The following is a 19900-nucleotide window of genomic DNA, read 5'->3' as shown; positions in this document are numbered from 1 at the left end:
TGCAACACGCCCACTTCTGTGAACAGCCAAAATGTATTAAGCAAGTACAGTACAAGCTTTCTGGAGAAACCCTTAACACCGTTCGCAGATTTTGCGAAGCCATGTCAAAGATCTCTCCGAACAAAGGAAACAGTCTTTCCTTTATACAATACAAGAGTTTCACTTTACAGTCAGTAGTGCCCCCAAGATAATCCCCAGCCATTCACCCACAGTACGTGCCACTCAAGTCACAATATGGTGATCACATCATTTCCAGAAACAGTATAATGTAAATCATCCCATAATGGTCACATCTGTTGTGAATCATTTTTTTAACTGCAGGGAGTAGTCAGAATTTTAATTGCAATGTTCTTATTGATTTTCTGAATAGGGAATGATAATGTAATTCTTTTACTATGAATAACTAGGAAATGGTCATGCAAATTGTTCTGAATGGTGAGGGATGGGAATTGCATTCTATCTTACATTCTATCTGTAAGACGGGCATACCGTTTGACCCCCGGGGCATCCAATTTCTTACAGGTCAGCAAAGCAAATTAACCCCTCAACATCTCAATGATCAGTTGATTTGTGCACAGAAATTTCACACAGGGAACAGTGTGGTAAGGATTTTTTTAGCTTATGTTGTTTGTAGGATGAATATTAACCAAGTCAATTTCCAACATTTTGAAATAGTCCTCTGGGATTGGTGTTCAACTGAGTGTCAAAATTAGTGTGATTCTGGAAAAACACAGCCGTTAGCATCCCACATCAGGAAGGGTTTTTGCCCAAAACACCGATTTTCCTGCTCCTCAGATGCTGTCTGACCTGCTGGTGCTTTTCCAGCACCACTCTAATCTTGACTCTGAACCGCAGCATCTAGAGTCCTCACTTTCGTCTAGTTCAACTGAGTATGTAGATGCGACTTGAATTTAAAAATCACTTGAAAAATGACACCTCAGACTTTCACCATTGTTGGAGTGTCATTAATCCGATGTGCTCAAGTGTTTTGAAATGGTATTTGAACCCATCACCACCTGATGTGGATGAATGTGTTATTACTGAAAGAGTTCCAACTAAACTCTGCAGTGCAGTATTAAACTAGCTATTCAGGACAGTAAAGATGAGCTTATATTTGGGTGGAGCTGAATTAAACTTTGTCACGATAGCGGTGAGATGTGGACAGTTTTTTTTAGTTCCACCATTTGATTTTAATACCAGGGCATCCATGGGCTAAGTTTTAAAAAGGAAAGGCAGACTTCAGTGACCACCAAATTGAGCCAAGCTCCGGAAATCAATATGTTGTCAACTAACCATGAACTGAAAGTAACTTTTTCTTATCAAAAGAGACTGAAACCAGTTAAGTGTGAAAAAAAACTGTATTCTTAATTTATACTTGAGTAATGAGATTTGCGTTTGAGATGAATGTCCTGAATGGTATTGTCCAGTTTGGAGTCAATATCCCCAAATATAGGAATATGAGTGTGAGCTGTGTTTTAAGCAATCGCTTCGGCAGAGCATTATTAATAGATTTAGAACAGCGGACTTTGGAGAAGCACTCTGCATGTGCTCAAAGGAAAAAGCAAATGCTGACCTCATGGATTGGAAGAACGTCAGAACACTGATCTCAAAGATCTGCAGTATTCAGCTTGCTTGGTCCAGGACCCAGCTAACCAGCTAATGGTGCTGGTTTGTACCTTATTCCTCCAGAGCACTATAAGGACTTTAAAATGTTACCATTTATTTTCCTTTTTGTATTGGAGATGGTCCCCTTTTTAACTTGTATTTATATCCTTGTTGCTTTTTTTTGTCTGGGTTGGGAACTTCCGGAAAAACTTGGAATTGACTTGTGTATCCAGTAAACCAGTTAACTGTTTAACTGAAATGAAATATTTTTGTATTACAAAACTATCTTAAATTTTGTTTTGGCTGACTGAGGTGGAAAGTGGGAGCTGATTTAACCCTCTTATTTGTATCAGGTTTTAGATTAAAGTTGTGTGGAATATTAAGGTAGTTTTTAAAAATGAAACTTTCATCTATTTGTAGCTTATTTAACCAAACATTTGCAACTGATGTTTGTTGGGGACTACGTTGGCTAGTTTGCCCAAGTTAAAATCATTTGGGCATATAGCTAACTCAGTAAGTAGGAACTTGTTTTCCCTTCACGTTGGTATTGTTGCAAATTGTCCTGATAAATTCAAGTTGAAAAGCTTCAATAAAATGTAGTTTTAGCAATAGTCAAATACGAATTTCTATAATAGAGTTAGAGGTAGTGCTGTGGTTTGGATTAGATATACAAACCAATTTTGTTTCCAAGGTTGTTCTAATTTATGGGAGAACAACATCAAGTCTCTGACGCCACTGCAATCTCATTTCACAAATGAGTCACCTGCGGAATGACAATATAGACCACTTTGCTGAGTACTTGATATAAATTCTTAATTGAAAGTCAGAATTTTGATGCATGTTGTAGGTTATTGATCATGTTGGATTACTCGCCACTGTTTGAGAAATGTTATTTTACTACTTCAAGCCGAATGAGCACGAGCACACTCTTTTGGTGGTCACTTATTGAGAAAGGGATGAGGGTCGTACTACTTTCTAGCATTTCAAACAACCGCCTTTAACTTTACCAAAATAATGATCAGTTTTATTTTAGCCAGTGTATGCTAAGAGTCTGCAACATCATTTTTGGATTGCTGCTATGTTTTTTGCGTAAGAGGCATCTTTGCTAGTTTATTTCCTCAAATCTTAGGTGGCTTTTGATTGAGTTCTAGTCACTAAAGTTAATTTTGGGTTTAATCAGGATAAATTGCTGCAGACACTGTCAATGTAACACTTTTCAGTTGTTTCAATTCTTGAATTGGAAATTGTTGTTTCCAATTCCTGTGCCTAAACCTGCGTCAGTTATGCTGAGCATGACAATTACAGATACTTGCTAACGATAAGATAATGTTAAGGTTCTGTAGTAATTTAATGGTTCTGTTCCTTTGCCTCAAATCACAAATGGTCGTATACTTTCAAATAATTTGAACTCTATATTATTTTTCTTTGTTCCTGTCTCTCTTTTTTTCAAAAGGCACAGTGACAATTTTTGGCAGAAAATTATCTCTTACGCCTTGGATCTTTCCACGGTGGTGTAATGGTTTTCTGTATTTGTGGTTATGTATCTTTGAAAAGATTTGGGATAAATGTAGAATGTTATAAATAATGGCTACCTTCAATCTGTAAATGTCTTGAATGAATTTATTTATCCATATACAGAACAACCTCCATTATCCGAACGAGACGGAGGCGGGAAGTATTTTGTTCAGATAACTGAGTTTGGATCACGTTGTTTGGAAAACGCATAGAGTTTTTAATGGGACCTTGATCTTGATTTGGGTTATCTGAAATTTGGATAATTGATGTTCAGGTAATCGAGGTTGTTTTGTAATTGGAGAGTCAGTGCAGCATGGTGTCCCCTGAAAACTTGATGTCAGGTGCATTTTTATAGTTAACCTGATTGACAGCCTGAGCAGAATACATACAAGTATCATTTTTGTCATATGAGCAAACTCTCAAAGATTACCCGATTATCAATAATACAATACAAATTATCTTTAATTGTTCAAGCTTTATATGCAAACATCATTTGAAAGGTTGAATTCATTTTGTGTAAGTTAGTGTTGCTGTACAATTACCAGGATGTACAGTGAAATGGTAAGTTGGAATTATCATTCTAGAATGATACTAAAGTGAGTTTGTGGATGACACTAACATTGGTTGACAGTGAGGTGGGAGGTGTTAATTACAGTAAGATATAAACAGTGGTCAGATGGGTAGGTAAGTGGCAGATGGAATTTATCCCTGATTGAATATGAGGTGACAGAAGTAAGACAAGGGAGTTCTGAATGACAGGACATGAAGAAGCTTGGAGGCATCTTGGGGTAGTTATCCACAGATCCCTGAAAGTGGCAGGACAGTTTAATGAGGATAATTACGACATATGGGATGCTTACTTTAACTGGTCATAGATTATAAGAGCAGGGAGGTTATTTTGAGAGCTGTGAGAAACTTTGATTAGGCCACTGCTGGAGTTATACATGCTGTTCTGGTCACCACACTAGAGGGAGAATGTCATTGCACTAGAAGGAGTGCAAAGGTTATTCATCATGGCATCATCTAGAATGGAGTATTTCAGCTTAGTAAGGCTGGAATATGCTTAGGTTGTTTTCTATGAATCCGAGGAAGGTTGAGGTGTGTTAAATTTCCACAGTGCTGTTCGGAAGCAACTTCATGAATTTTGACCCAGCGACCGTGAAGGAATGGTAATTCCAGTTTTCAGTTCCATTCATAATTCCTCAGAAAATAAAGTGGGCCTTTTCACCATGCAGCACAATTTGTGCAAAATTCAGGCATGGAAGAATGAAGTAACATTCATACCATGTAAGTTCTAGGCAATGACCACCTCCACTAAGGGTCTTGGAAGAGTTGTGTCCAGACTCAAGTGTGTGTTGCTGGGAAAGCACAGCAGGTCAGGCAGTATCCAAGGAACAGGAGAATCGACCTTTTGAGGCATCAGGACTGTGATCTCCAGCATCTGATAGGGGCGTCAAAAGGTCACTGTGGACCCAATGGGCTGAATGGCCTACTTCCACACTGAGGGCTTTGTATGAAATCTGTGGAGAAATTGTTTTTAGCAACTTCATTCTTGCTGTGTATTGTCCAAATTGTAGCCCCATTGGTTCAAATATGTTGTTTTGTAATCCAGTTTGTTTAGTAAATATTCATTCTTGGTGTCAGATTTAGGTGATAATTGGCAAGTCACTTGAACATGAAATTGCAACCGAGTTTAGTTCTGTTGCTCTATGCTTACATTCAGCAGGAGTTAGTGCTTTGTGGTTCATGATCTTGAGCAGCTATTTCCTGCATCCAATAGATCAATTCTGGAATTAAAACTAGTCTTTTGGTTTGTACAGCTTTGTGCTGCACTGTATAACATTTTATCTGCCTGACCATCAGAATTAGGATCTGGTGACCTCAGATTTCAGTAGCTAGCCTTGGACAAATATTTAAATATAAAGACATGTTGAAACTTCAGGCAAGTTGAGTTTGATACATGGAAGATAGATTACTCAAATGATTGTGGAAAAAGGCTATTCTTCTTCTTTAATTAACCTAATGTTGAATGGTCATTTGTTGAGCATAGAAAGTGTGAATTCCATGTGCCACTGTATGGTTTGCTTCATCTGCCTCATTGCACTATCTGGGAGGAAAAAGAAACCATGTTCACAAGCAAAAGAAATGTAATAGTTAATTTTTGGCCATTAACTGAAATCTTAATTTTGTTGCTGAATATTTAGAAACTTAAAATGGAGAGTTAGGAAGTTCCTTTCTCATGTCATTGTTTGGCCACTAAATAAAGCCTTCGGACGACTTTTATGTGCTGTTCCTCCTTTGTTTCTCTTGTACACCTCTACCCCACCAAGAAAGTGCACTTTTTCTACCCAGTGAGTAACATCAGTCAGTCTCCTGCTCGTTTCAGAAAAAAAACAATGTACATTATTCAACCTAGTGGGCTGTAACATTGAGAAATTGGCAAATGTTACGCTCTGAACTGCTTCCATATTTTTGGCAGCTTACGTATCTCATTCAATGAATGTGTTTTTATTTAAATTAGTACTAGAATAGGCAGAGGATTTCAGTATAATAGATATAGAGGAAAGTATTTATTTCCGCACGTTCTGGAAAATTGAAGCACTGAGATCACTAATGCAGTACCATCTCTCAACTTCAATTCTTGAATTTGCTATAATGTACTATGCTATCACTGTTCTCTCCTTTTGAAAATAGTTAAAATATTGCCCGATGGTGTAGGAGGGCAAGCTAGGCTTAAAAATAGGTGTATTTGCTTGCATAAAGTGAGCATTATCACACTTTAAACCAAGTCTTAGTTTTCTGTTTTGTGTATCTCTTCCTACTGACTGGTCCACTGTAGCCCAAATTTTGTAGCTTAAATTTTTGCTTAAATTTCAATTAGAATTGAATTACAATTAATAGTTTTGGTAAATGTCTCATATTGCAAAATTGAAGCTAATATTGAATTTCATTTCATTTTGTCTTGTGTTTCATTTTGCAGCTGTTTCTGATTGACTTTGGTTTGGCTAAAAAATACCGTGACAACCGGACAAGACAACACATACCATATAGGGAAGACAAAAATCTTACAGGAACAGCACGATATGCCAGCATCAATGCACATCTAGGTATTGAACAGAGGTGAGCATACTATTTGGTTACTTCCCTAAAGCTTATTGTCTTTTGACAGACCTTCAGAGCCATAACAGCACCTGAATAGATGGTACCTATCATGTTGGCATGTGAGGTCTGGTTGCATTTGACCTAAATCAACAGATCCGGTAATACCAGGCTAATCATTGCTGTCTCCTTCTTACTGGAATGAAGTTATCCACCTTCAAGGAGTCGCTAGGGTGGATGATTTGACAATGAACGTGTCGAGTAAATGTGCACCTGCAGTGCTTAAAGTTAGCTTGAAATTTTTAAAAATTAACATTTGCTTGGAGCAATTTTCTTTGCAGTTTTGGACGCAGAAGGACCTTAATTCTGGGAGTTGCAAGACAATGCAAGATTGTGAACTTGTGACAGCAATTTTGAGTTTAAAGCGGTTGCAACTCCTGTTTCCTGCAGCTCTAAGAAATAATTAAATATATAAGTGCCACTAGCACAATCAACTACTTTTGGAGAAGCTGGAGGAGCTGCCTGTGTGAGCAAGTGCATTACCTATGGTTTTAAGTATTTCCACAGTGCTGTTCGGAAGCAACTTCATGAATTTTGACCTAGCGACCGTGAAGGAATGGTAATTCCAGTTTTCAGTTCCATTCATAATTCCTCAGAATATAAAGTGGGCCTTTTCACCATGCAGCACAACTTGGGCAAAATTCAGGCATGGAAGAATGAAGTAACATTTATACCATGTAAATGCTAGGCAATGACCACCTCCCCTAAGGGTTTTGGAAGAGTTGTGTCCAGAGTTGAGAGTGTGTTTCTGGGAAAGCACAGTAGGTCAGGCAGTATCTGAGGAACAGGAGAATCTACCTTTCAGGCATCAGGACTGTGATCTCCAGCATCTACATCTCCAGCATCTCACTTTCTCCTTTTCAGAGTTATGGTCCAGTCCCTGTGTTCCTGTATACTTCACCTTGTTTCTTCTTGGTGAAAAGTTATGAATTTAGAGATGTTGTTAAGCAAACTTATTACTTTCCACATAAAAAATTCAATGTGCAGCCACTGTACATTGATGCGGGAGTGAACAATTAGGTACAAGTTAAGTGGAATGACTTGTCATAGATAACAGCACCCTTGCTTGTTGGAGCTGCAGGGATCTTCCATCATTTTGTGGCGTTCTTTAGATTATGAAAATGTTTGCAAAATCAGATATTGAATCAACTGCTACAGAATACTTAGTCTCCCACCTGTTGTAATTAGTGTTTAAGTAATTGGCCCATTCACAATCAAGTGTCTTGTCAATGGCAGCCTTGCACAGGATGTTGATATTGGGATTTCAACAGTGGTAGTGCTGGCAAATGAGGTAGTTAACCCTTATTGGAGGGTTAACCCTCATTGCTGAGCATTTGCATGGCGTAAATGTTACTTCATACTTCTATGCCTGAATTTTGCCCAAGTTGTGCTGCATGGCAAAAAGGCCCACTTTAATTTCTCAGGAATTATGAGTGGAACTAAAATAGTCAGCGAAAATCTCCACTTCTGGTCTTGACATGATGAAAAAGTCACTGTTGAAGCAGCTGAGGAGGGTTCAGCTTAAATGCTGTCCAGAGATCTTTTAGCAACACCCTAAGCCTGAGATTATTGGTGGTCTTTGTGCTGGTATGCCTGTAGCCGTTGAAAGTTTTTCTGCTTTGATTTCCATTTACTTCAGTTTTATGAGGTCATCCGCTTTGATTTGCGGTTGGAATGAGTCTGGAGTTGGTGGAACCAAGCTGAGTATTACTGAGCAGTTGATTATCAAATGGTACTTGCTAGCACTGTCAGAGACAATTTCCATCACTTGCTGATTGTGGATAGACTGTGCTAGTAATGCTTGAATTGCATTTTTCCTTTCTGTTTGGGACAGATATGAGCAATTTTCTGCTTGACTGGGTAAATCGCAATATTGTACCTATATAGGTGAGCAACTTGTTTATAATGAAGTGATTAATTCTGGAGCATTAATCACTGAAGCTGGGCAGTTGTCTAGCCCGTAGCTTTCCTGTATCTAATGCTGTCAATCGTTTCTTTATCGTGTGGGTGATTTGAATGTTGAGCGAAGGTGAATCATCCACTCAGCAGTTCTGGGTGAACATGGTTCCAAATGCTGCAACCTTGTATTTTGAATTGCTGTGCAGGGCTCTTTGAGGATAGAATGAATATTTGTGGAAGCATTGTCTGTTTGTTTAAATGTCATCACAACTCCTGACTTGTGATAAGACTTCTGGGATTTGTATGTTTGTTTATCTCTATCTGCTTTCATTAGAACTTGCATGTAGTCACATTTAACTTTCAGTTCAATTGTGGGCATGTTAACAAACTGTATTTTCCTATTCTCTTGCATGTGCTCAAATAATAGATTTCTGTAAACAGTTTTGTTAGTGCAAGATTTTTTTCTAAAATAAAGAGAATAAAAGCACAGCTTAGTGAGTATATTATTCACGTTAAATTAAACATAATGGTATGATAAGTTTACTGGTTAGCTTTGGTATTTCAGGCAAAATTTATTTTCATTTTGCTTGATTATACAGCTTGAAAAGCAATATTTTTTTGTTTGAGGAAGGATATACACTAGGAAGTTTGTTCTCGATAAGGTGAAGATGGAGAAAAGAATGCTGGCGGTGACTCATCTCTGCTTGACTCCTGTCTTGACCTCTGTATCCTGTCATATTACTGTGGGTGAGGACAGTTGCCAGCATCTTGTTGGGGAGGAGATGAAGGATGTTGATGAATTTTACTCAAGCCTTTTGACAGATTCTTTCATGGCACTTCCCAAATGATTGAGTCGCAAATCTTGGTCAGATCGAAACACATAGCGATTCATGTCATTCCTAGCATTTGTGTTGGGGTTGCTGAGCAGTGAAAATCATGTCCATTCCTGTTTGGTTGGTAGCCACACTGGATTTCAGGAAGAATTTCTTCAGACTGGGAGAAAGTGCCGAGTGAGGATTTGGGCAATGGAGAATAGGGAGATTCCTCTGGTTCCCACAGTACACTTTGTCTCCTTCCTAGAAGACAGTGGTGATGCCAGCATCCTGGAGGTCACCAGGGATTTCTTTATAGTTTCAGATTTTTACATCGGGGATAGTCAGTGTAGATGAAGGGTAAGCTCTGCTCCTCGAAGTTTGAAAATTTCCACTAGAATCCTGTCTATTCCTGTGTCTTCCATTCTTTGTCTAATGGCAGCTTCACCTTCTGCCACATGAGGTAGGAGTTGAAGATCATCTTTGTGGAACTGGGGATTTCAACAAACACTTCCTTATTGATTATATTGAGAGTTACAAGTTATTTGAAGTTCTCTCCACCAGAGGTTGATGTTTTCTATCTCTAAAAGGGTTCATCTATACTCTCCACTGGTTTAAGGCTAAAGGTTATGGATCCATATATTGCCTTTGTGGTGCAGAAGAAACCCTGGATATCGTGCTCGTTGGCAAAGAGTTGCAGCTCCTTATCTTTCTCAAGACACCATTAGGCCTTGATTTCTCTAGTTCTTTTTTGTAACCCAATGTTTGCTATTTGCCTTGCTGGTAAAGAGGAGAACTCAAATGTCGTTTTGCCTGGCTTGGAAAGGTTTCCTCTTGGTGAGGTCATGGATGATATGGTCATTCTTGTCAAACCAGTTTTGGCTTTTCCTTGTCTTATAGATATTTGTTTAGAACTCTTTCCTGAATTTCTTCACTCCATTAAAATGAGCAGGGTAGTGCAGACTTAGTGAGTTCACTGATAGGTGAAGTATGTGGCTAAACAATGACACAATATGAGCGCTGGCTTTGTGGTTGCTGTGCCATTACATCGCCGATGAGTGACCATGCTAGTCAAGTATTAGCAATCCAACTACACAGCTTGTCAGATGGTGTGGGTGCAAGGGATGCTGATGTTTCGGCAGATGTCCACTTAGTAGCGAATTGCTCTATGAATGAAAAATAATAAATTGGGTGGAAATGAGATATGAGAGACTACTGGGCTGTTGTAGGTGATTGATACAATGAGTTTAAGATAAACCTGCTAGGCCCCACAACGAAAATCCTTCTGAAAAGCTTGACGCAACTCTGACTTAGCCAAAGCAATATAATACCTCAGCCCTTTGTTTACCATAGCATGAGAAATTAATTCCTTTTGCATCCTATAGGTTGTGAAATGTCAGTTGATTTTAACTTGCTCTCCTTGTCTTGGGTATCTCTCCAGGTCAATACTCAAGCTGAATACTCTAAAGTGCTTTCAAAGTAAAATGGTTCAGGGTATTTGTCGGTTTTGTTTGCAATTTCCTCAGATACCAATATTTTTTTTTGTCCAACAGTCGTCGTGACGATATGGAATCTCTAGGATACGTACTGATGTACTTCAACAGAACAAGCCTTCCTTGGCAAGGATTGAAGGTAAATACGTAGCAGCGTAGATCAGCCTTAACATAAATTGCTTTAAGTTGGCACTGTGTACTGTACATCTGATCATCATTATTCAGTAAAATTGTAGCATTTCCAATTTGTAGTTGAGGAAATTGGTTTAAGAATTAAGAGCAGGAGTATGGACCATATGAGCCTTTAATCTATTAAAACAATTCTTGCTGATTTTCACCCTCCTCTCCACTTTCTGGTCTGTTTGATTCCCTGCGGAACCAATAGTACATCCATTTCAGCCTTAAATATACTCTATGATGGAGAATCTATGAACTATCTCCGCCTCAATGATTGACCCTAATGAGTCTGTGGTTTTGAGCTCTAAATTGCCAGCCAGGATAATGTCTGCCATGTCAAGCCATATCTTGCATGTTTCCATGAGATCAGCTCTCATTCACTCTTACTGCCAAAACACAAGCCCAATTTATTCAACTTCTTGCTACAGGACAACCTTATTCATTGCAAGAATGTAACTCATGATCTTTTCCTAGCAAGTACATCATTTTTTAAATTTGGGAGTCACATCAACGCACCACGCCAGATGTGATCTCACCCAAGCGCTATGCAATTATAGCAAGACTTCGTTCTTCTACTTAGTCTCCTTGTGATGATAAAACTTGGGTTTGTTTTTAAACTCCATAACATGTACTGAGGAGCTGGTATGCAGATTTGGTGTTTAGGTTTTATAAAGAATAATCCACAAGGATATAATTTTTTTTAGAATGATGAAGAGAATGTATGAAGACATTTCTCAGTTTATGACTATTAGGACAAGCCTTTGAAACTTGCAGATCAAATCCGTAAGAAGCTGCTGCTCAGGCATTTCATATGAAGTATTTACCAATCAGCTAATCACACACTGCCAGCATCTTCAGAGGATATTTGGAATATGCATCAGATGCAGATATGTGACCTGTTTGTCACTAGTTGCATTTCCTCCAACTTAAGTTGATCATTTTGAAAAAAAGCAAAATACTGTGGATGCTGAAAATCTGAAATAAACACAATGCTGGAGAAACTGAATAATCCTACTGGATGTTTTTTTTCAACTGATGTCCTGCTACTGTTTGTAAATATTGTAGAGATCTATCAATATATGCCATGCTTGTCTGCCATGTATTATCCTCACATCTACTGTAGATTGTCAGAGTCCAAGCAGACCATAGGAATCTCCTAAAAGAGACACCAATGGTAGTGCACCATAGCTCAAGCAAGGGGAGAGACTGAGAAATAGTCCTTCGTGGTAACTTCTACTGGTATGGGAAGTGAATCCATGCTTTTGGTATTGTTCTGCATCATAAATGGACAGTCAGCCACCCTGAGCTAACAGTTCCTGTGTCTGTAATCATTCTGACTAATTATCCTACCTTTGCACTTTGTCTTTCCCGGTTCATTAGCTGCTTTGCTTTCTATGTACCAATGTAATATGCAACTGGAGTGCCTTCTCTGAATACCTAAAGCATATGTAAATACAGTCCACCTATGCATAAATTGCTGTTTGCATTTTAAATACAAGTAAGTTGCTATTTTTCCCGATGCTAGTAATTTTAAGGGAAGATAAAAATTGTGGTTTTTGATTTATTTAGATCGAGATAGAAACTGCATTTGTATGATAAAAGCATTTTTCAAAAGCATTTGTTACTTGAAACAAATATGTAAACATTTTGTTCTGAAGATTTGTTTAACCAGTTGAAACCATTTCTGATAAGACCTGGATTTGTTCTGCAAAATAAATTTTAAGTGCTGACATTTTGCAATGGCACATTTGTCTACCTTTTAAAATATTTGAAAGCCTCAATCCTTTGAAAATGCAGTTGCAGTGGTTGATATCATTCATCAGCAAAGATGGGAAACTGCCTTCAAGTATGTGGACAAAATTAAAAATCACACAACTCAGGTATAATTCAACAGGTTTATTTGGAGGCACTAGCTATTGAAGTATTTCTTCATCATCAGGAGAACGCAAGTGCCTCAAATAAACCTTTTGGACTGTAAACCTGATCTTGTGTGATTTTTAACTTTGTCCACCCCAGTCCAACACCGGCTGGTGCAATTCTGTAAAGGATACTTGCCATATTTTATTTGGCCATAAGTATGAATTTTTGACACATGCTCACATCATGTGACAGACCTCAACACCTATGTGAGTTTGAAATGATTCCAGCCATCTTTTTAACCAGGCAGGATGGATTAATGTGCCACTACCATGACATCAATAGCATTTCATGTAATTAGAAGTTGTTGATCATCTAATAAGTAATTGACAGTCTAGACAAGTTTGTTTTCTGTTGTTTGTTTATTTTCTTTTAAGTTGTATCTTCTAAGAACCTGAGTTCACTTTGGATTAACAGAATTGTTAATTTTGTATTTGTATAAAACAGCTTTGATAGTATACTTGTTCAGTTGGTTTTTTTTTTAAGTGGATATCTTCCATTGATGGGTAAACAGTGAGAATGTAACATGAGGTTAAGGACATACAGGCTGTGACCAACTGGATAATTAAAATTTGTATAACCGGATACTTCCTGACTTGTTTCAGTATATATTTACAAATATGAATTTTTCTGTAATTAAAAATAGCTCTAAATGTTGATATTAAGCCAGATTATTTTTCAGGATTACTTCAGAACGGTGCTTTTCTACTTGAGATATAATAAATTGGCTTAATGTTTAATACTTGTTTTCTTTAATTTTTGAGCAATTTTTACATGTTTATTCCACAGGCAGCCACAAAGAAGCAGAAATATGAGAAGATTAGTGAGAAAAAGATGTCCACGCCAGTTGAGGTATTGTGTAAGGTAGGTTTTGATTCTAAGTTTATTTGAATCCACTATTAAAATATTCTTTTAAAGTATTGATTTTTAACTATGTTTGAAATCTTTTAACTAGGTACCTTAATTAAGATTAACTGTCACTTTGAATGACAGTGGGCATAGGCTGGCTATAAAAGGAAATGTAGAAAAATAAACTTGTTTTGTACCTTTGGGAAGGGATTCTCATTAATTGGAGAAATTAGTTGAGTACAAGATTAACTCTCCCTTTTCTATATTAGGGGTTCCCTGCTGAGTTTGCAATGTACCTGAACTACTGTCGTGGACTACGTTTTGAAGAAGCACCAGATTACATGTATCTTCGACAGCTTTTCCGCATTCTTTTCAGGTGACGTGAATTCAATAATGCATTTTTTCTGTCATAATGCAATGGAGGAATTGGGAATTGACCAATAAGTGGCTTTCCTGTATTGCTTTTGAGAAATTATAAAATAACTAATATCAATGAGGGGTACATCAGGTTCCAAGCAATCAGTTGTGATAGAGGACACTCTCGTCAGAGGCACAGACAGATGTTTCTGCTGCCAGCAAAGAAAATCCAGGATGGTGTGTTGCCAGATTCAAGGGTGTCTGAGGGTGCTGAATGTTCTCAAAGGGGAGAGGGACCGGCAGGACATCTTTGTACACATTGAAACCAATGGCATAGGAAGGGAGAATACAGAAAGTTAGACAGGAATTTAACAAGGAGATCCTAGAGGGTAGTAATATCTGGATTACTCCCGATGCTACGAGCTAGTGAAGTTAGAAATAGGAGGATAGAGCAGATGAATGCATGGCTGAGCTTGTGCATGGATGAAGGTTGCACACTTTTGGATCATTGGAATCTCTTCTGGGATGCAGGTGTCCTGGACAAGAAGGATGGATTACGTCTGAATTGAAACTGTCAGGGAAATTTTGCTTGAGTTGCTCAGGTGGATTTAAACTAACCGGGTGTGGGATGGGGGGGAAATAATGAGGAAAGAGATCAATCTGAGACTGGCACAGTTGGGAAACTGAGTGAGTCGAACATTCTGGGCAGGCAGGGACGAAGCAGAGAACCAGGTAGGATTGATAAATTAAACTGCATTTACTTCAATACACGGGGCCTAATAGGGAAGGTGGATGAACTCTGGGCATGGTTAGGAACATGGGATTGGGTTATCATAAGAATTACAGAAACATGACTCCGGGATGGGTAGGACTGGCACCTTAATGTTCCAGGATACAAATACTATAGGAAGGATAGAAAGGGGGACAACAGGGGAGGGGGAGTAGTGTTTTTTTATGAAGGGATAGCATTACTGCTGTACTTAGGGAGGATATTCCTGGGAATACATCCAGGGATGTTATTTGGGTGGAACTGAAGAAATAGGAAATGGGTGATCACCTTATTGGGATTGTATTATAGACCCCCACCCCCAATAGTCCGGGAAATTGAGGAATAAATTTGTAAGGAGATTTCGGCTATGTCTGAATAATAGGGTAGTTATGGTAGGGAATTTTGACTTTCCAGACATAAACTGGGGCTGCCATAGTGTTAAGAGTTTGGATTGAGAGGAATTTGTGTACACAAAAAAAATTTCTGATTCAGTATGTGGATTTACCTACTGGAGAAAGTAGATCCACATCTTGACCTGCTCTTGGGAAACAAGGCAGGAACAGGTGACTGAGGTGGGGGAACACTTTGGGGCCAGCAACTATAAATCTGTTAGCTTTAAAATAGTATGGAAAAAGGTAGACCAGACCTAAAAGTTGAAGTTCTAAATTGGAGGAAGGCTTATCTTGATGGTATTAGGAAAGATCTTTCAAAAACTGATTGGGGGGTAGATGTTCGCAGGTAAAGGGATGACTGGAAAATGGGAAGCCTTCAGAAATGAGATAACGAGAGTCCAAAGACAGTATATTCCTGTTAGTGAAAGGCAAGGCTGGTAGGTGTAGGGAATGCTGAATGACTAGAGAAATTGAGGGTCTGGTTAAGACCAAGAAGGAAGCACATGACAAGTATAGAGAGGACGGATTGAATAAATCCTTAGAGTATAAAGGCAAGAGGAATATAATTAAGAGGGAAATCCGGAGGGCAAAAAGAGGACATGAGGTAGCTTTGGCAAATAGGGTTAAGGAGAATCCAAAGGCATTTTACAAATGCATTAAGAACAAAAGGGTAACTAGGGAGAGAATACAGCCCCAACACCTTCAGTACCCACCTTTGCCCAGAGAATATGCCCCCTCAAAGATCAGCAAGGCAGTCTGTTTGGAGCCGCAGGAGATGGACGATATTAAATGAATATTCGTCTTCAGTAGTTACTGTGAAGAAGGACATGAGAGGTATAGAATGTGGGGCAATAGGCAGTGACATCTTGAAAAATGTCCATATTACAGAGGTGGTGGTGCTGGATGTTTCGAAACTCAAAGGTGGATAAATACCCAGGACCTGATCAGGTGCACTCTCAAACCCTGTGGGAAGCTACAGAAATTATTGCTGGGCCCCTTGCTGAGATATTTGTCATTGATAGTCAAGGTGAGGTGCCGGAAGACAGGAGGTTGGCTAATGTGGTGCCATTATTTAAGAAAAGTGGTAAGGATAAGCCAGGCAACTATAGACTGGCAAGCCTGACATCGGTGGTGGGAAAATTGTTGGGGAGAATCCTGAGGGACAGAATTTACATGTAATTGGAAAGGCAAGGACTGATTAGGGATAGTCGGCATGGCTTTGTGCATGGGAGGTCATATCTCAAACTTGATTGAGTTTTTTGAAGAAGTAAGAAAGAGGATTGATTAGGACAGAGCCGTAGACATGATCTATATGGACTCCAATAAGGTGTGTGACAAGATTCCCTATGGGAGGCTGGTTATCACTGTTAGATCTCTTGGAATACAGATAGAATTAACCATTTGGATGCAGAAATGGCTCGAAGATAGGAGACCGAGGGTGGTGGTGGAGGGTTGATTTTCAGACTAGATGCCTGTGACCAGTGGTGTACCACAAGGGTTGATGCTGGGTCCACTACTTTTCATTATTTATATAAATAATTTGAATGTGAACATAGGTATAGTTAGTAAGTTTGCAGATGACACCAAAAGTGGAAGCGTAGCTGACAGCGAATAAGGTTACCTCAGTACAAAGGGATCTTAGTCAAGTAAACTGTGGGCCGAGGAGGGGCAGATGGAGTTTAATTTTGATAAGTGTGAGGTTGTGCATTTTGGGTAAGCAAATCTTAGCAGGAATTATACACTTAGTGGTAAAATCCAAGGTCGTGTGGCTGAACAAAGAGACTTCAGAGTGCAGGTTCGTAGCTCCTTGAAAATTGAGTCGCAGGTAGATAGGATAATGAAGAAGACATCGGGTATGCTTTCTTTTATTGGTCAGAACCTTTATTGGTTGCAGCTGTACATGACATTGCTTAGTCCACCTTTGGAATATTGCATGCAATTCTGGTCTCCTCCCTATGGAAGGCTGTTGTGAAACTTGAAAGGGTTCAGAAAAGATTTACAAGGATGTTGCCTGGTTTGGAGCTATAGGGAGAGGATGAATAGGCTGAGAGTGTCCTTATGGAAGTTTATAAAATCATGAGGGCATGGATAGGATAAATAGACAAAGTCTTTTCCCTGGGGTGGGGGGAGTCCAAAATTAGAGGGCATAGGTTTAGGGTGAGCGGGGAAAGATATGAAAGGGACCTCAGGGGCAATGTTTTCACACAGGATGGTGCGTGTATGAAATGAGCTGCCAGAGGAAGTGGTGGAGGCTGGTACAATTACAGCATTTAATAGGCATCTGGATGGTATATGAATAGGAAGGGTTTGGAGGGAGATGGGCCAACTTTGGCCTTCCCAACTTATTCTGTGTTTTAAAATGTCTCTCTCTGCCTCTGATTTGTACCCGAATGCCTCTTCCCATTCTCCCTGCTAAAATGTATCGTGTTGCAGTTTTGTGTTAAGCTTAACTACCATATTTCTGCTAGTTTATCCATTTAAAGCGCATTACTATATTGTTGTCTTGTGATCTGCATATTTGGAAATTTTCCTGTATACCCATGTCCAGTTAGTTAATATTTCAAGAAGTGATTTTAATATTGAGTCAGAATGTACTTTGTCTTCCAGTTGCAGGGAAGTTAGATATGGCTTGCCTTTCAGAAATCCATTCTGGGCGTTCACCTTAAATATCTTTCTACATAATTTTGGCCTGAATCATTGGTTCACAGTTTCCATGGCACTTAGGCTGGGCTGTAGTTTCTGTTTTGTCATTCTCCCCTGGCTTGAATAGAGGTGAATTTGGTGTTTTCCAGTCCTGTGACCCCACTAATGAAGACTGGAAAATTCTGCTTTACATTTGTTCTTCACTTCATCCATAGGTAACAGCGATTGCTTTCCATTCAGAGTGACTTTTCTACTTTGAGCATTTTAAAGTACCTCCTTTTATTTGTTTTCTCTCCTCTTCGGTGCTGCATCCTTTTCTGTACCATTGGCAGCATTCTCTTTCTTGATAGTAGTAAATGCCTAGGTGACCGTAGATATCTGGATTTTTCTTTGTCACAGTTTGCTATTTTACTGAGAGCTATTCCTGGTGTTGGAGAAGTTTTAATTTTGCAATTGATTTTTTAAATAAAATGTAGCCTTTGGAAAAGTACCTGGGAACTCTCAACATTTTCTAATCGTACAACATTTAATGTTTCCTATTTTTTCTTTAGAACCTTAAATCATCAGTATGACTACACCTTTGACTGGACAATGTTGAAGCAAAAGGCAGCACAGCAGGCAGCTTCTTCTAGTGGGCAAGGGCAGCAAGCACAGACCCCCACAGGCAAGCAAACTGAAAAGTCCAAGAGCAACATGAAAGGTAAGTAGTTTTTTGAAATTAAAACTAAAGTTTTAGGGAGTGATGTACATAATTTCATCCTCATTTGGAAATAAAAATGTATTTTGGATATTGTTGTTGGGGGAAGGAAGATTATGGCTCCGTACCTTGTGTGAATTGTCCTTTCGAAATTGTTTCAGAAGAATGTAATCAGCACCCTAGGATTGCACCGCTGTTCAACAGTATCATGGCTGATTTGACTCAGGCCTTAACTGCTCTTTCATGCCAGTTCTGCATGGCTGTCAACACCCTAGTTGGGAGAATCTTGTCTACCTTCTCTTTAAATACTTTGTGATCTAGATTCAGCAACTCTCTGGGATTCACTATCCTCTGGAATAAGAATTTCCTTCACATTTCTGTTTTAAATTTGTCCCCTGTACTGTAACTAGGTCTCCTGGTTCAAGATCCTCCCAACTAGTGGAAAGATCTCGACATCTACTTAGTCAAATTCCTGAGAATTTTGTCTGTGCTGATAAGATCATTCCCCATTCGTGTAAACCCTAAAGAATAAAGGCTGAACCTGTTGCCACTCTTGATATGTCAACCCTTTCATAAGGAATTATCCCATTGTGAAAGTCATTGGAACAATCTCCAGTGCTCGTATATCATTTTCTAAAATGCCAAAATAAAAACTGTACCCATACTCTAGGTGTGTACTCACCAACATTCTGCATAATTGTAACAAGATTTTCCTGTTTTTAAACCTCAATCCCCTACCAATGAAGGTCAAAATTCCAAAGTTATTTGTTGCATCTGTATGCTAATCTTTTGTTTTGTATAGAATCCCTACTGTATGGAACAGGCCTTTTGGCCCAACAAGTCCACATCGATCCTCCAAAGAGTAACCCACCCGAATCCGTTTCCCATTACTTTACATTTACCTCTGACTAATGCACCTAACCTACACATCCCTGAATAGTAGGGGCAATTTAGTATTGCCATTTCACTGCAACCTGCACATCTTTGGATTGTGGGAGGAAACTGGTGCACCCAGACAAAACCTACGCAGACACTGAGAATGTGCAAACTCCACATAGACAGTCGCCCAATCTTGGTGTCATCTGCAAACTTACTAACTATACCTCTTATGCTCGAATTCAAATATTTATATAGAAGATGAAAAGTAATGGACCCAGCACAGATCCTTGTGGCACTCCACTGGTCACAGGCCTCCAGTCTGAAAAACAGCCCTCCACCACCACCCTCTGTCTTCTACCTTTTGAGCCTGTTCTGTATCCAAATGGCTAGTTCTCCCTGTATTCCATGAGATTAACCTTGCTAACCAGTCTACCATGAGGAATCGTGTCTTTCTTCATATAGATCAAGTCTACTGCTTTGCCCTAATTAATACTCTTTGTTACTTCAAAAAACTCAATCAAGTTTGTGAGACATGATTTCCCACGCACAAAGCCATGTAGACTATCCTTAATCAGTCCTTGCCTTTCCAAATACATGAAAGTCTCCGCTCCCCAGCCCCTCTCCAGCCTATCACCCTCACCCTCACCTCCTTCCACCTATTGTATTCCCAGCGTCCCTCCCCCTAATTCTCCCCCCCCCCTACTTGGCACACCAGCCTCATTCCTGAAGAAGGGCTT

General features: G+C 39.1%; 1 protein-coding gene across 3 annotated transcripts in view; it reads left to right on the top strand.

The window, feature by feature from the left end:
• The window catches only part of csnk1a1 (casein kinase 1, alpha 1), a 55056-nt gene that overhangs the window by 30334 nt on the left and 4822 nt on the right, over positions 1–19900 (top strand). For all 3 annotated transcript variants that reach the window (XM_043703775.1, XM_043703774.1, XM_043703777.1), the window contains 5 exons: positions 6101–6240; positions 10544–10622; positions 13367–13441; positions 13696–13802; positions 18139–18287. In XM_043703775.1, coding sequence (XP_043559710.1) covers positions 6101–6240; positions 10544–10622; positions 13367–13441; positions 13696–13802; positions 18139–18287 — 550 coding nt within the window. The remainder of the gene's footprint in view (positions 1–6100; positions 6241–10543; positions 10623–13366; positions 13442–13695; positions 13803–18138; positions 18288–19900) is intronic.

This window comes from Chiloscyllium plagiosum, chromosome 14 (assembly GCF_004010195.1).
Source record: "Chiloscyllium plagiosum isolate BGI_BamShark_2017 chromosome 14, ASM401019v2, whole genome shotgun sequence".
Taxonomy (NCBI): domain Eukaryota; kingdom Metazoa; phylum Chordata; class Chondrichthyes; order Orectolobiformes; family Hemiscylliidae; genus Chiloscyllium; species Chiloscyllium plagiosum.
This window is presented reverse-complemented; position numbering and strand designations above follow the sequence as displayed.